The sequence below is a fragment of the Vulpes lagopus genome, chromosome 6 (genome assembly GCF_018345385.1).
Source record: "Vulpes lagopus strain Blue_001 chromosome 6, ASM1834538v1, whole genome shotgun sequence".
NCBI lineage: Eukaryota > Metazoa > Chordata > Mammalia > Carnivora > Canidae > Vulpes > Vulpes lagopus.
In genome coordinates, this window is record NC_054829.1 from 71,946,960 (window position 1) to 71,964,541 (window position 17,582).

Sequence of the window (17,582 nt, forward strand, 5' to 3'; positions counted from 1 at the left end):
TTTTTTTCTTTCTTTCTTTCTTTCTTTCTTTCTTTCTTTCTTTCTTTCTTTCTTTCTTTCTTTCTTCCTTCCTTCCTTCCTTCCTTTCTTCTTTCTTTCTTTTTCTTTTTTTAAACTGAGTTTTTTTTTTTTAATTTTTATTTATTTATTATAGTCACAGAGAGAGAGAGAGGCAGAGACACAGGCAGAGGGAGAAGCAGGCTCCATGCACCGGGAGCCCGACGTGGGACTCGATCCCGGGTCTCCAGGATCGCGCCCTGGGCCAAAGGCAGGCGCCAAACCGCTGCGCCACCCAGGGATCCTCTTTCTTTCTTTCTTTCTTTCTTTCTTTCTTTCTTTCTTTCTTTCTTTCTTTCTTTCTTTCTTTCTTTCTTCTTCTTTCTTCTTCTTCTTTCTTTCTTTCCTTTTTTCTTTCTTTTTTTTTTTCAATCCTGAGGTCTTTTATTTTCTTTACAGTTATCATGCCAGGAATTCATAGGGAATGAGTTCCAGCAGTTCAGGCTCCTTTCCATTGGTTCTCACAAAGTGTGCTTCTCTGGGTGGGGCAGGCTGGTGCTTCAGGTGGACCCAAGTACCTTTCTCTTTGGCTTCCTTCTTTTTTTGATCATTTTCCTTCACACGTTTCAGGAAGCTATCTCGGCTCTTTGAGTGTTTAATATGCTCAATGTGGACATTAATCTCTTGGCAAGAATCTTGCCCTTAACTTGTTTGTTTACAGCAATGCCAACAGCATGCTGAGTAACACTGTAGACTCTTCCAGTTTTGCCATGGTAACATTCGTGGGCATTCCTTTTTGAACAGTGCCCATTCCCTTGATGTCCACGATATCACCTTTCTTATAGATTCGCATGTATGTGGCCAAAGGAACAACTCCATGTTTTCTAAAAGGCCTAGAGAACATATAGCGGGTACCTCTCCTCTTTCCCTTTGTGTTGGTCATTTTGGCGAATTACTGAAAGATGGCGGTTCTGGCTGAAAAGCCGGGTACGGTTTTCACTGGAGGCAGCAAAGATGGGTCATGGGCCTGACCCCCAGGCCACCCTGGCCTGCCCTTGTCATGGTCCTGCAGCTGGTGTCACTACGGTCCAGAGGTATCTGTACATCCCTGTGGATCTAAAACCAGTTCAGGCTCTGAGGGCGGTGGCCAGTCTTCACCCTACCTGGCAGCCACTGATCATCTTCATCATCTCAGGCTCTGTGTCACTGTGGGGCATCAGCCTTTCCTGCCATCCCCACAGGGAATGTCCTCTGTGATCTCTGGGACAGGGCAGGTCAGGCCCACAAGGGACTCCTGGTGTCCTGGAGCTGTAGCGCAGGAAGCAGGGGTGGGGGCAGTGGACCGGGGGCAGGAGGTGACGAGGGAGGGGTCCTGACAAGCCAGACCAACACAGCAGCACAGCCAACACCACCCTCAAGGTCACCAGGGCCAAGCCAGGGGCTGTCCCCTCTCTGTGTGGGCTCCAGGCTGGACCCTCCCTTCTGTGCCACCCTGGGCTGGACCCTGGCCCTCTGTGAGGGCTCCAGGCTGGACCCTGGCCCTCTGTGAGGGCTCCAGGCTGAACCCTCCCCCTCTGTGAAGGCTCTGGGCTGTCCCTTCTCTGTAAGAGCTCCGGGCTGGACCCTCCCCTCGGGGGGCCTCCCCAGGGCCCTCGCCCCAGCCAAGGTACATGAGTGTTGACCGCATGCAGGTGCCCCTCGGCAGGGCAGTTCTACTCACCTACTGACACAGTAGAATGCAATCAGTCTGAAGATGTCCTCAAACACAAGAACAGAGCCTTCCAGGTACAGTACTGAGGAGAGAGACAAAGGCCTTGGATGAGCATCCCTGTCAGGCAGGACGAGGCTCTCTGAGGGTGGGGGCCGCGCCTGCCATCCCCACGGGGGCCTGGCCCCACGGCAGTGCCCAGCACCTGCCGAGGCCTTCAGGGGAACTGAGCTACTCTGCTGTCAATCCGTGGGGACTGCAGGGGTTATTACGGCAGCTGGTGTTATCTCTAATGTACAGTCAGCATCTGAGGCAAAATGACATGGGAGACTCTGGGCTGTAGACGCCGAATCAGACATTTAATTGACCAGGGTTATCCCAGCATGACAGGGAGCTGAGGCAAGCTGCCCAGATCTGTCTCAGCCTTAGGGAGGCGGGACCAGGGCCATGGGCCCTTCACCCAAGAACCTGGGGCCTATGAGAACCTTGCTTGGTATGGCACACAGGCAACCCAAGACTGAGGGTGACCTCAGTGTTGTCCAGTGCTGATGACAAAGAGGTACCAAAGCATTTGCCCAAGACCTCGTCCCATGGTGGATGGGCCCCCTGGGAGGTGCAAAGTTGCAGGGTTGTGCCTTCAGTTAAGTGGGAGGGCTGACCAAAGGGGAACACGGCACCGTCCCTCACCCTCCTTCAGACCCTCCAGGCACGGGGCCCAGAGAAGCTAAGCGCTTTGGCCGAGGCACACTGCCCGTGATGGCTGCCGTCCACCCTCTCAACTCCTGGCTGCCATCCCAGGCTGTGTCTGCCCCAGGGGGTGCTCTGTCGGCTTCAAGCCACCACAGGGAGCTTCCTCAGGTGTCAGAAGCACGAGGACACCAAGTGGCTGTACTTGAGTCCAGCTTCCTAAGGTTGTCCTTGTGTCCGAGTGGTGGAGGGGGGGTAGGGTCGGGCTCCTAGGCCTGGCTCCCGCCGTGGGCTCAGCCTCTCCACCTGCAAGAGGAAGGAGCTGTTTCGGGCCCAAGCCCGCATGCATGGTGTTGGGGGGAGGGGGCAGCAGGTGGTCCTGCCCTCCCAGCCCAGGACAGTACCCGGCAGCAGCGGGAAGGCCACACGCGGACCACCGTGCTTTGTTCCAACAGCTCTACTTTTACATTCGCCTTCCTTCAACATCCTGGATGCTGTTCCCAATGGCTAACGTGACTTTTTAACAGAAGTTTACATTCGTCATTGGTTTATGGCGAAGAAATAACGGTTCCCCATTAGGATAGCTATAAATGCTTCAAACAGGAGTTTAAAGAAAAATACTGCATTGGTTCCAGGCCCAGCAGCCCTTGGGAAAGTCAGAGGCGTCAGAGCCAGGGAACGGAGCCCGGGGTGGCCACAGCGCCACCTGCTGCTGGCAGTGGGGGCAGCGCTGACTGTTCCCAGAGGTCAGACCAGGGGAGGGTGCCTGGGCCCCAAGGACCTCCCTTAACCTCAGGACAAGATCAAGATCAAGCTTGCAAATCCCTCAAGGGGGGATCGTAGTGATGCAGGCATTCCCAGCTTGGCACCCTGGGAGGGGGGTGGCTCGACAGTGGCTCTGCCTTCCCACGGGGACATGGGCCACATGTCTTTTGCAGAACACACATGAAACTTTTAAGATGGGATGCCCGGTGGCTCAGGGTGTGATCCCGGGTCCCAGGATCAAGTTCCCCAATCGGGCTCCCTGCAGGGAGCCTGTTTCCCCCCCAGCCTATGTCTCTGCCTCCCTCTGGGTCTCTCAGGTATAATTTTTTTTTATTTTTTTTTTTAAAAGAAGCAACCTTTAGGACGGAGTCAGCCAGTCCCTCCTCTGTGCCCTCAGGCACCAGGGCCCAGCACGGGTCCAGGCATAGTGGCCCAGATACCTTTTTACTGTTAAAATCGTCAATCTGTAAAAGCTCTTGTTGGTTTGTAATCTGACCTGTTCTGCCCCAGCCCCGGGACCCTGCCACATCCCTCCATCTGACACATCCACGGACGGCATCTGCTCACGGCAAGGACGCAGCTCGGGAGCCCGCGCATGCCAGGCCCAGGGCGTGGCCCAATCCTCAGTCTCCCCAGGACCCAGCACAGTACGGCGGCGCACGACTTGGGAGATCAATAAATGTTTATGAAATACCATCTGGGAGGGAGGGCCCAGGGGGCCGAGGCCTGGGGGCATGTGGCGGGGACCTTAGGCCTCCTGCTGCACGGATCCCCTGCCCTGCCCTGCGGGAGCCTGAAGGGAAGCCTCCCAGACAGCGTCCCCGTCCTAGAGCACGGCTCACGCGTGTCAGGCAGAGCGAGACCAGCCCGTGCCCCACGAGCAGTGGCCGGGCTTCGCTCCCAGGACTGCCCCAAGTCTGTGCCGCGCCCGTCCGCTGGCCTGGGGGAGCCCGATGCCTGAATGTGAACATGCATCCGTCATCCTGTCACTTACCCTAAACGTGCCTCAGTTTCCTCAGCTCAAATCAGGGATAATAAAGCATCCACCTGTGACGGGTCAAATCGCATCCCCTGTACATATATGATGAAGCCCTAAGTCCCGGTATGCGCAGATGTGACCTTCTTGGAAACAGGGTCTCTGCGGAGGCCATCGAGTTAACGCGCAGACTGATTGGGGTGAAGCCAGAACCGCAGGGGTGGTGCCCTAATAACAACACGTAAGGACGCGGGCCGCTGGCACACGGAGGATTCGGCGGCACAGCTGAGGAAGGGACGGTGCCAGGTCCGTCCGGGTGGAACGCCAGCCAGGGCGTTTGCTCCTGGCTCTTTCCTCGTGGGCAAGGATCCAACTTTGCCCTTCACTGCCCTCAGGATTCAGCCCCAGAGCCTTCTGGAGTGTTCCAACCTCCCCCAGGGGAAAGCCACACACAATAGGTGCTCTGCAAACACTTGTCTCCCCAGCGAGGGGCTAACCCTGTGACCTGGAGCTGGGAGGCTGTGGCCCACGGGCCGGGCTGCCATGCATGGTGGCCCGCCCTGTACCCCGCCCTGTGCCGGGCACACCTGACAACTCCAAAAGGGGCGGTGGGGCTGGCCAGGCCCTCAGGCGCCCGCACCAAGGGTGGACCAAATTCACAGTGACATCAATGGTGTGTGGCTTTCTGCTTCTTTACTGTGTTAAACTATAAAAACTCACAATTTAGCTATTTAAGCATCGTGAGGGTACAATTCAGTTGCACTGAGTACATTTACCTTGTATAGCACGAGGCCTCTTGTTCCAAGTGATGCAGCGTTCTTGAACTTATAGCAGTGAGGTGAGTGCCACACCAGCATGAACGTGCCAAAAGCCACTGCGTGGAGCACACTCAGCGGCTGAACTGTACGATACTGGATATATAAGTACCTCACTAAATAAAGCCATTATTTTCTTTAAGATTTTTTATTTATTCATGAGAATAAGAGGGGCAGACACAGGCAGAGGGAGAAGCAGGCTCTATGCAGGGAGCCTGATGTGGGACTCAATCCCGGACTCCAAGATCACACCCTGAGTCAAAGGCAGAGGCTCAACCTCTAAGCCCCCAGGCATCCCAATAAAGCCATTATTTTAACAAAAAGAAACCCATACACAAAGATTGGACTGAATTTCACTTATGTTTTCTGGGATTTTTATAACAAGCATGTATGACTTCAGTAAGCAGAGAAACTGTAAAGTGTCTACATTTTTCTCTATTCTTCCAAAATTCTCTGTAAATTGGGGGGCATATGGGTGGCTCAGGTCATGATCCCGGGGTCCTAGGGTCCTTGGCAGGGAGCCTGCATCTCCCTCCCCTCTGCCTCCCCCTCCATCTGCTTGTGTGCTCTCTCTCTCTCTCTCCCTCTCTCAAATAAACAAATAAAATCTTTTAAAAAAAGAAAATACAGGGCAGCCCCAGTGGCCCAGTGGTTTACCGCCACCTTCAGCCCAGGTCGTGATCCTGGAGACCTGGGATCGAGTCCCATGTCAGGCTCCCTGCATGGAGCCTGCTTCTCCCTCTGCCTGTGTCTCTGTACCTCTCTCTCTCTCTCTCTCTCTCTCTCTGTCTCATGAATAAATAAATAAAATCTTTAAAAAAATACAATTCTCTGTAAGTTCTTCTCCAAAGCAGACTGGTTTCCAATGTCCTCTCAGCGGATGTTGCGTCCGTGGTACTCGCAGCCCTCTGGGCACAGCCAACAAGGCAGGTGTCCCCACCGCTGGAGCGCCCCCGTGCCCCTACCCCACGGGCGTCAGAAGCAGCCCCAGGGGGACCTGGCGAGCCTCTGGCCTCCACAGCAGTGGAAGCCAGGAGCCCAGCCGGAGTGGGGCCGGCCTCTGTGCACAGTCCCCGGGGTCCCTAGGGCACACGCCAGACCCCGACTGAGGCAGTTCTCCAGTGAAGGGGAAGAGGGGAAGGGGTCCAGCCAGTCACACTGGCACATCCAGAAGCGACAACCAATGACAGAGGCCATGCTCCGTGTCTGCTTACAGAAGGAAACCCGTTATCTACGAGTTGCCGCCAGGGCTTCGAGGGGACAGGACAGAGGTGCTAGGCCCTTGCTCACGGCTTCTGGCATTTACAGCTTCCACGTTGCAGTGAGACAGTCATGGAGACCAGAAAACAGGAGTGGATTGGTTTTACAAGGGATTCCGTCCATTTGAGATTGCCTTTTTCCACCTAGTGTGGCTTCCTCCGGGGGCCTCAGGTTGCTAAGTGGGTCCACAGCTGCCCCCTTTCACCACTGAGGACCATGTTTTAGGCCTGGAGGACCAGTTTGCTTTGCCATTCACCCACGAAAAGGCATCAGGGCAGTTTCCAGTTTTTTTTTTTTTAAATATTTTATTTATTTGAGAAACAGAAAGGGAGAGGGAGAGAGGGGGCACGAGCGGAGGGGGGCAGGGGCGGAGGGAGAGGGAGAGGCAGACCCCCTGCTGAGCAGGGACCCGCCCCACCCCTGATATGGGCTCCACCCCAGGGCCCCGGATCACGTCCACAGCCCAAGGTAGAGGCATCACCACTGAGCCTCCCGGGAGCCCCCCGCCCCCGTTTTTAGTCAGGATGCACAGGGGATGCTGTAGACCTCTGTGTACGAACGAGTCTACACAGGCGTGCACCCTCCTTTCTCTTGGGCTCGGCAACACCGCGGTTGCTGGGACTACGGCACGTCCCTCTCCAGGTTTTGGAGGTGGCGCCAAACTGTTTCCCTGAGTGTCTGAACCACTTCACAATCCCACCGGCACCCACCAGCAGTGCGGGACCCACCCAGTTTCTCCCCATGCTGGTCGGTTTGGTGTTTTCACTTTTTTATTTTAGCGGTTCCAAGGGGTGTAGAATGAGACCTTGCCACCATTTCAATTTGAGTTTCAAAAACACATGAAACACCCTTACGTGTGATTGATTACTTGCTGGCCGGTATACCCTCTTTGGTGAAATGTTTATTCATGTGTTTTGCCCATTTTCTAATTTGACGGGGTTGTTTTTTTTTTTTTTTAACGTGAGGGTTTGTTTTTAACTGCCTTCTTTTTTTTTTTTAATATTTATTTATTTATTTATTTATTTATTTATTTATTTATTTATTCAGAGAGAGCGAAAGAGAGGCAGAGGCAGAGGCAGAGGGAGAAGCAGGCTCCATGCAGGGAGCCCGACGCGGGACTCGAGCTGGGTCTCCAGTATCACACCCTGGGCTGCAGGCGGCGCTAAACTGCTGTGCCACCTAAGGGCTGCCCTTAACTGACTTCTTTTTTTTTTTTTTTTTCCTTAACTGCCTTCTTAAGAGGTCGTCACAGAAGTGGCCGTCCTCCAGGGTCGTGCTGACACTGCTGAGCCAAGCTTCCCTGAAACCTATCACCTGGAAAGCGTGAGAAGGCCGATCCTAATGGATTCTCATCCTGTTTCCTAAAAGGCACAAAAGATTGCCCAATGGGGTCCCTGACAGGGGAGGCCAGAGGTGCTGAACCTGGAATCTGGAGCCACTGTGCCAAGAGTCTGGGGAGCAGCGGGCAGTCAGCTGCAGGCCTAGCAGGTGCAGCCGGGCCCACTCGTCCCTCTGGGCCCCTTCCCCTCTGGCTGCCCTGGGAACCCCCAGCTGGCCATTTGTGGCTGAGGTGGGAAGAGGACTTTCTTCTGTCCAAAGGCTCAATTTTCTGCAAATGAAAATTATTTCCCCTATTCCCGGGAGGTGAAAGCGGGGGAACCAGCAACTTCTCTGGAGTCCAGGGGACCCTGTGCTTCTAGGCCCAGCACTGGCCTCCACCTGCTTCAATACGATGCTGCAGGACAGCTGCCTGTCCACTGAAAGGGGCCCCTGGAGCCGCTGGTTCCAGCAGAGACAAGGCTCCTGATGAGAGAGCAGATCATCCTGCGCCGGGCGGCAGCGCTGTGCCCACTGGGCAGCTGCTGGCCGCCCCTACAAGGAATGGAACTCGCAGAGGGGCAGGCTCTCGTCCTGCCGTATGCAAAGCCCAAGCATGGACAGAGTGGCCAGGTGTGGGCAGCCAGCTCCCCTGGCCACATGCCCTAGTCCCGAAGCCTCACCCTTGGACACCTGCTTCCTCTAACTGCCAAGTGAGGACAAGAGCACCCCCGGCTCCTCAGGCACAGGTTCAAGTGGTACCGCCCAGGGGCAGCCCCTGCAGCACAGATTACTGAAGCCTGAAGGTCTGCGGGTAGGTGGACCTGGGGGAGGACAGCCACTTGAGGACGTGCTGCAGACAGACCCCTTCTCTCTCCCTGCCTGGCAGTGATGTCCAGGGTAAACACCTTGGCCTCTGCTCGCTGGCTAGCCCCAGCCCCTTCCCTGCCTCCTTGCCAGCCCACCTGAGCGCCCTCTGTAAAGCTCCCACCCCGGCCCTGTGTCCTCTCTTAGCTGCACCCCCACCTCTTCCACCAACCCCAGGCCCGGGGACGGGGATGGCACGAGCTATAGGGAGGCTGAAAGGGAGAGAAGCAGGGATGACCTGCTGGCCACGCTCAGAGGTCCAAGCAGGGGACCACTCCTGATATAGCACTTCTTGGTCCACAGAGAAGTGCTCCCTCTTCTCCCTGGCTGCAGCCCTGCAAACCACATGACTTGATGAACAGAACACCAGCTGGATTTCAACCCCCATTCAGGTCACCAATGAAGCACTTCTGGGCAGTGCACAAGCTGTCCAACTGTCCACGGCAGCGCGAGTTATGAGCTATGGCCATCTTCGTGGGCTGCAGTTGGCGGGAACAGCCCCGAGTTTCAGAGGAGGACCCATCAAGAAACAGCTTGGCTCAGAAAACAACCTGGCTTTGGCTTCAGGACCTTACCCTGGAGTGTGCAAAATTTCATCTCAGGTCTAGAGGAAAGGCAGGGAGGCCCAGAGAGGTTCAGTGGCTTGCCAAGGTCACAGAGCTAGGAAGTGATACCAGGACTGACCCCGCGGAGCACGCTTTCACGGAACGCGGCTGGTTCCTGGCCTCGCCGCCCAGGAGAAACACGAGGCAAACTACGTTTGCAGTTTTAAGGTTTCCTACAGTCACATTAGGAGTGGTAAACAGAACCAGGCCAAATTGATCCTGATAAAATATCCTATTCAATCCAAATATCCAAAATATGATCAGTCCAACAAACCATAACAAGTCACTAGTGGGACATTTTACCTGTTTTTTCATACTAAATATTCAAAATCCCGTGTGGATGTTAACTGATAGTTGTCTCCAGTCCAACTTGCCTCATCTCCGAGTCCTGCCCGCTGCCCCATGGGCAGCAGGGCCCAGAGCAGTGTTGTCACCCAGGGGCTGGTCTGCATGGTCGCGTGCTGGGGCCACCCTGACAGCTAGTGGGAGAGGCCCCAGCAGGCTGCAGACCCCCATGCCACACGGCTGACCCCACAGCAAACTCACATCAAGTGGGCCACATGTCAGAGACCCTGTGGCAGGAGGAGAGGCAGCATGTACTCCCGGGGCTGGTGGGGGGCCCAGGGGTGCCTTGGTGCCCAGCATGCCCCTCGCTCGACACCACAGCTTCGGCTAGAGCTGAATGGATGTCGGAGGGCTCCCCAGGATGGAGGGTCCTGGGATCTTCCCGCCCCTGTCCCTCAGCAGCACCACGAGCCGAGCCCTAGGGTCAAGAACTGGGGACGTGTCCCTGGCTTCCAGAGGCCACACCCACTGGTAAACACCAGGCCCAAGCCTCAGGATGCAGCCCTCTCCTCTGCTGCCCCTGCTGGAAGCATCCAGGGCAGACTCAGCCCTTGGGGGACTACAGCTCTGGGGAGCAAATTCAGGGCTGGGACAGGACACCGGGTGGCTGTAGGGCAAACAGCACTCCTAGATCAGCCCATCAGTGGGCAAGGGGTGCTCTGACCTGCTCTCTAGCTCCTCACTGGGTCTGAATGTTGCAGCGGAAGAAAGGTGTGTTATATATAGACCTCTGCATCCCCTGCCCCCCCCCCCCCACAGGGCCGGGAGCCCTCCTGAATCACAATGAATGCCCCGGGGCGGGAAAAGGGACACACTCCTGCGTACAGAGAAAGCGCCTCTGCTGACATGCGGAAGGTCCCACGACCGCCCAGGGGTCAAGGTGCCAAACTCTCACGCTGTTCCTCTAGTCTGACACCTGATTCAACCAGGTGGCACTTCTACCAGTTAGAACAGAGATGGAAATGGGTGTCTGGACCCCAAAGGATGTGAGCACCCCAGAGGCACATGGCAGACTCAGCACCTCACCTCCGCCTGGGGCTCTGCCCTGCCCCCTGAGCCCTGGACCCAAGGCTTGGTTCAATTTTCATTCAGCACATATTTGCTGAGCACCTCCTCGGTGGCAGGCCCTGCTCCGAGCACCAGGGAGATGGTGGCTCCCCGTGTTCCTTGCTGTTGCCCCGCCAACCACTCTCTCCCCGGACCTAGGGTGACGCTGCCACAGTGTCACAGGTCTGCCACAGCGTCACAGGTCCCCAACCCCGGGAGCCCACTGGTTCCCTCCTCCTCCTTCAGCCGTGCTGCAGATCTGTGCTGTCAGTTCTCCTCCTACATGTGCCTGGGGTGTGTCTCCTCCTCCCATACCTGCTGTAGGAGCCGGAGGAATGTGCACCGTGCTGCTGCTGGGCCACTGCCAAGTCCCCTCTGGTCTTCACTCTGCGGGGTCTCCCCTGCACTCCAGCCTCCACACTGCCCCCCTGCAGTGACGGCCATCTGTCTGTCAATCTGTCCATCTAAAGATTCTACTTTTAAGTACTCTCTACAGCCAACATGGGGCTCGAATCCATCACCGCAAGATCAAGAGTTGTATGCTCCACCTCCTGAGACAGCCAGCTGCCCCAAGGGGCTTCTGTTTAAAAGGGACGTGAGATCACGTGGAAGAAGAGGCACACGGAGAGCATTCTTGGGTGGGCTGGCACATGGCAAGTCCCTAATAACTGGGTGCTCAAGACCATATAAAATGTCCTGGGTAGGGCCTAGTTACTGGGGAACTGGGTCTTACTGGGGGCTGCTCAGGGCAGTCCTGGACTGGGAACAATGACTACACTAAAGAATATTCCAGCAGGGGAAGTTCTGTTGGGCCAAGTTCCTTAGAAGTTTCCACTGTGAAAACCGAGACCAAGACAAACAATAAGGACCACAAAACATATGTCATCGCAGCAAGACTGCTGATAAAGTAGGGCAAGCTGTTGAATGATTCTCGACAGATAGAGATGGACACAAAGAGCCATGGAGGACACCAGTCCATTTGTACCGAACTTTCCAAAAGGTCCCACCCCTGGTTTCTTCCTTAAATAGTTCGGGCAGAAAGAAGAAGTTGGTGGGACAGGCATAATAACGTGGCTTCCCAAAGGCCAGCCCGGCTGCCTAGACACGGAGCAGCACTTATCTGCCTCAGCCACCCAGGTCCAAACAGTAGCACCTCCTCTCTGTGTGTGGCTTTGCCCTCCCAAGGCATTTTGTGCATCTATCTCTTGCAATGCGAGGTGAGGGGGCCCAGAGACACTGAGTGACTTGCTTAAGGTCACACAGCAGGTTACTGAGGGAGCCAGATTAGAATCTGGTTCCCTGACACCCGCCCATGACTTTGCACAAGCTCACACCGGCCCTAACGCTGTCCGTCTTCCTAGAGGTGAGGCCGCCTGGGAACCTCCAGAGCAAAGCAAATCTGGGGGGTGCTTCAGAGGTGTTCAGAGGGAACAATTGGCTTTCTCTTCCAGGAGAAAACCCTGAAGCCTGTAAGAACATTTCCTGGTGAGTCCTAAACATGGGGTAAAACTCCAAAGCAAGCTGAACCTCCACACAGAGCCGCCAGGAGAGCACGAAGGGCTTGTAAAAGTACTTTGCTTTGTTTCTTCCACTCTTGCCCCAACTTACTCAGCTTCCCCAATGACCCTCATTTTAAGAGCAGAATCTGGTCTTATCATGCCCCTCAGTAGGTGCCAGCTCCATGTATATATGGATGGATGGATGGATGGATGGATGGATGGATGGATAGGTGAGTGGATGGGTGGGTGGAGGGAGGGATGGATGAAGGGATAGATGGAGGGAGAGATGGATGGATGGGTGGAGGGATGGATGAAGGGATGGATGGGTGTATGGAGGGGTGGATGGATGGAGGGATGGGATGGAAGAGTGGGTGGGTGGGTGGATGGGTGGGCAGAGAGTCATTCTTGCTTTCCTGCCCGGTGTTCAGTATGTTCACATGTATTTTCTTGTCTGTTCCTCATCACAATTTCCTTTAGAAGCCTAATTCACTCCATTTGTGGTTAAAGTGAGGCCCAGGAGTCAAACATCTTTAGTTCACAGAGCTAGTTAGGTGGGAGAAGTGAATGCAAACCCAGATATTTTCACCCTCAGACCCAGGCCAACAGGGAAGGTGGGCAGGTGGGCAGGTGGGCAGGGGGAGGGCTATTAACTTCTTGTGGACATGTCCTGTGCATGGTTCCAGTTCACCATCACTGTGAGTCCATTTCACAGTTGAGAGAACCAAGGCTTAGTGAGGCTGGGTATTGAGCAGCATTGAAAAGACCTCACAGCTGATGGAAGCAAAGGGGTGGGACTTGAGTCTGGGTCCACTGGGTTCCAAAGTCCATCCCCTTGGCCCTTTGGGACCAAGCCATCTGTCTGCTCAAGTGTGAGGTGTTACAAAGTAGTGATGAATGGCCAGGTGTTTGCTGAACACTTGTTTCAGCCCTGCCCTGTGCCAGGCTATGGGGACCACAGATCCCGTATCACACAAGCTCTACCCTGGAAGCTTCCAGTCAGCAGGTGAGAAAGGAGATAGGAAAACACGGAACAGACAATGATCAGGCAAGGGCACACAGGGAAACTTCACTGTCCACCCAAGTAGAGGCCCAGTGAGTGCTGGGACGGGGGAGGATGTTGACAGGACAGGTGGGCGCCCCCTCCTCTGCTATTTCAGGACAAACTAACTCAGTCCTTCCTGGCCAATGCCTGACATTCCATCACTGTCGCATCCGTCCTCACACTTTTACTCCTACTAAGAACTGAGATGCACATGCTCAGGGCTGTAGCACTACTTTACGGTGGCGTTAGTGTTTCACCTGTTAGTAGAAATCTGTTTACCGGCTAGAGAATTTCCAGGCAGCAAGTTTTCATGGAAGGTGGCGGGGGAGGCAGAAACAGCTAGAACGTAAGATAGATGCCCCGGATGCAAATGTTGAGTGAAGCTAATCCATACCCACTGCTCTGGAGTGACAGAAAGCCCAGGAAGTGCTGGGGCCTGGACCCTGACCCCTGACACTTCTGAAGTCACTCCTAAAAGATGGGTGGCTGCAAAGAGGCCCCTGGTTCTCTGAAACACTTGAGTTGACGGGCTTCCCTTAGACATACTTTTCGGAAGCTGTAAAAGCCCTGCAGGTGGTGGTCACTGTACACACAGAGGCCACCCGCTCGGGCCTGAGGCTGGCGTGATGCCCTCACCCCTACATACCCATTTCCTTCATCTTCCCCTTCTCCTGCCTCCAACACCCTGTGTTTTAAATCTTTCCCCCATCTCTGTCAACACTTCTCCCCTAGTCCCACTTCCCCTGTGTGCTCCTGTGTCCCCTTCCCACAGGCAGGCCCTGTGTGCTCCTGTGTCCCGGAGAGGCAGCACAGTACCTCCACCTCTTCAGGAAAAGGCGTCCCCCCCTTTCCCTTTCCTTGGCCTCGCTGGCCTGTCCCAGGTCGCCGCACTATCAAGGCCCTGACCTCGGGCAGGTGTCTCAAGGCCTCCGTCCTCCTGGCAGGCTGGATAGCCGCATCCCTCACCCACCAGGGCGGTCCCTTCAGAAGCACCAGTGTTGTCAGGGCACTTCCTGCTCCAGGTCTGTTTGTCCTTCCCCAGGGCAACAGCCACTACTGATAAGAAGAATGAATCAGCTTCTTAGCAGAGTTCTCTGGGAGCGAGGGGTTGCAGAAAACAACGGTTCTGACGTGTGAGTTGATGTCACTCAATCCCTGTAGCAAATTATAACTGTCGGTCTTTACCCAGTGCTTTTTCTATCCGGACGCAGTGATGGCTCTGCCCCAGAAATACCCCCTTCTGTCAGCAGGCAACACTACGACTCCCACTCTGATAGCGGCTCCCACCTGGCTTCTCCCCAACAACCCTGAGCAGTCCTCCTCCAGCAGCCGGGTGCCCTCCAGTCAAGCCTATTCTGACAGCGACCCCCTGGACGTAGCATTGGACCCCATGGGCTAAAGCCTCGGTCCCCCAGGTCGCCCCCGCCCCACCCTTTAGATGCCACCTGCATGTCCAGGTGGTCCCCGAGGCTGGTGACCCAATGGGGATGGAGGCAGGCTGCTCCCAGAACGCTTCTTGGGCTCTGTTAACTGGCTGGAGCGGCTCACAGAGTCCAGGCAAACACCTTACATAGAAGGTCACCAATTTCTTAGAAAATGATAGAAGTCGGGGACAGCCAGATGGAAGAGGCACACAGCACAAGGTATGGGGAGAGGCAGGGAGGGGAGAGCCTGCCCACCCTGTTTGCGTACCTCACTCTCCCTCAAACTCCACGTGCTTACCAACCCAAGAGCTCTCTGAACCCTGTCCTTTGGGTCTTTATGGAGGCATCACCAGTGGGTATGATTGATTAAATCTTCATGGTGACTGATTCACCCTCCAGCCCCCCTCCCCACCACCCCTTGGCCTCAGGTGGTTGGTTCCCCTGGCAACCAGCCCCCCCCCCCTCAAGTCCTGTATAAACTCTGGTGTGGTTGAAAGGGGCTCATTGTGAGTATCAGGACATCCCATGAGTTTGGGGAGCTCTGTGCCTGGAACTGGGATGGAGACCAAACGTGTATTTCTTACTAGAAATCATGATTAACACAGTTACAATGCTGTTGAGTGCTTTCCATGCACAGGCCACACTGTCTCCTGCCCTGCACATATTCACTCCTCAATCCTCCAGCAATTGTGCAACAGCTGTTCCCATTTTGCACACAAAGAAACCGAAGCACAGAGAAGTTCAGTAGCTTGTGTGATGTGCAAAGCGATGGACACAGAAGAGCGCTGTAGGACAACCCGCCTTCCGAAGCACATGCTCTCAGGACAGGTTTGCTGTGACCAGCACAGAAGGCTCACCACAACCCAGTACTGTCTCCCTGGTACGACAGCAACAGCTCGCTTTGCCCATCCCAACCTTGACATTAATAATAACAACCGTTCCTCACTTTTTTGTGGACTTAACACACTGTGGTCCAAAGACAGGTTAAGTCTCATTCTAGTCAGTTGGTGAGCAGGTCATACCCAAGAGTAGCACTGCGAATGTCCTGTGTGGCCCTCAGAGGCAACCTGGATGACTGCAACCTGCTCCTACATACAGACACGTACTGCCCAGGTCAACTCATCTCTCCTTTTTGGTGTCAAAGTTCCCTCAGTCCAGTGGCGATGACCCTCTGCACCAACCAGACTCACCGTGCTGACCCGTGAGGTGGGGCTCTGTTTCCTAATCACAAGTGGATCTATCAGCTTCCACTACATGGCCTAAAACCACAGACCTCAGAGTGGGAGATCTGCTTGGGCAAGAAGAAACCCTAACCGAGCTCAACAGGCCAGCCTCTAGAAAGCCAAGGGATTGGCCCAGGTGGTCGGGGACAGGCAGGAAGTGGGGTGGAGTTGCCCCAGAAATGTGCCAGAAGGTCACTCTCTGTGGGGGCCAGGCCATGTCGTTCACCACTGTCTGATGGCTCCCTTTCTGGACACAGGGCCAACTGGTATTTCCCTTCCCTTCCCTTCCCTTCCCTTCCCTTCCCTTCCCTTCCCTTCCCTTTCCTCCCTTTCCCTTTCCTTTCCTCCCTTTCTCTTTCCCTTTTCTTTCTTTCTCTCTTTCTTTCTTTCTTTGGCAGCCAGCAGGAAAAAAACACCATCACATACATGTGTCAGCGTCACCACCTTCAAAAGGTGCAAATGAGTGAAACAGTAGCCAGAGTTCCCAGGCCAGGTGGCTAACTGGCACCATAAAGGCACCCAGTGTCTCTTCTGCTGGTTCTCTGCACCCCCTGCCACACACATCTGGCCCCTGAGAGTCCCTGGGAAGCTACATGGCAACCAGACACTGCAAAGCCTTCTTTGCACTCCCGGCAGCAAGGGGAGGATGTGGCAGGTGGTCATGCTCGTTCAGAGTGGTGGCTGCCCCTCCATGCAGTTCCCATGCTCAACAGAGGGCAGGCTTGCAGTTCAGGGCTGTCTGTCCTCATGGCATTACCAGTCTGAGCTATCGGTTCCGTGCTTTGCAAAGAAACCCTTAACGAGGAACCAGAGGGCAACCCGAGCACACAGAAACACAGATGTGGCTGACGTGAGCCTTTCTCACTCAAAGCAAATTGAGCAGGGCCACAGATGGGGCTGACCACCCGGGTTTGGGGGATCCCCTCATCTCTCTCCTTTGAGCATGTGGGGAATCCCATCAAAAGGCCAGAGTTCCAGGTCTGGGCCTTCCCCTTGCCCACTTCCTTGCAAGCTGACCCCTGCTGCAGCCACCACAGCCACAGGGGGCCTCAGAAGATTGGTGGTTCCTTCCTCCCTTCAGGGACTGTAAGGAGGGCATCTATGTCAGACGGGATTTACCCAGAGCCTGGAACCCTCTGGGTAGGCCCATTTCACTCTTCTGTTTGGCTTAATCTTGCAGGAGGATTAATAATAGTAATAATAATAATAATAATAATTATTATTATTATTATTATTATAAACATAATTATAACCCTCTCTTGTGTTCCAGGTACTGTCCTAAATACTTTAGGCCCTTCATGCACCCTGTGAGAGAGACACCATGATCCTCCCCACCGTAGAGGCCTGGAGAGGCTAAGCAAAGCCTAGAGAGGTCACACAGGTAGTAGAAGGCAGAGCAAGATTCAGGCACAGGTGGTGTGACCTCCATAGCCTGTGTTCAACCACCACGTCAAGGAGGCAGGTACAGAATGAGGAAGAGTGAGCAAAAAGATCAGAGCAGCAAATCGACATGGCAAAGAAACACCTTAGCTGGTACTTTCTTGGTGTTCTAGGTTCAGGGGTCTGAGGTCTGGGGAGCAGTGGAGTAATATAAAGAAAGAGCAAAGTAAAAAACATGCAAACTTATAAGTGACATCTCTGTAGTCACAGCCAACGGGGCAGGAATCATGACTGGAAGAGTTACAGCAGGCGAAGAATTTTGGTTTGAGTTTTCATGGTCTTCTCAGCAAGCTGAGCACTGCATGTTTAAAAGTTTAAAAGTGGTAAGTGAGATTTGACCATGTGGTCCTGGGAGGTAGACATGAACCGGAGGAAGCGAGCTACCTCCATTCCCGAGTGTCCTGGTCTGTCACTTGGGCTCCTGATTGGAAATGAGACACGGCAACCAAACACAATATCCTGGTTTCAGGGAACCCTGAGTGGCACAGCGGTTTAGCACCTGCCTTTGGCCCAGGGCGTGATCCTGGAGACCCGGGATCGAATCCCACGTCGGGCTCCCTGCATG

General features: G+C 54.6%; 1 protein-coding gene and 1 pseudogene across 3 annotated transcripts in view; both read right to left on the minus strand.

The window, feature by feature from the left end:
* Window positions 1-17,582, minus strand: part of RIN3 (Ras and Rab interactor 3) — a 105,139-nt gene that overhangs the window by 39,544 nt on the left and 48,013 nt on the right. For all 3 annotated transcript variants that reach the window (XM_041758267.1, XM_041758266.1, XM_041758268.1), the window contains one exon: window positions 1,718-1,790. In XM_041758267.1, the coding sequence (XP_041614201.1) occupies window positions 1,718-1,790 (73 nt within the window). The remainder of the gene's footprint in view (window positions 1-1,717; window positions 1,791-17,582) is intronic.
* LOC121492938 lies at window positions 351-1,707 on the minus strand (annotated as a pseudogene).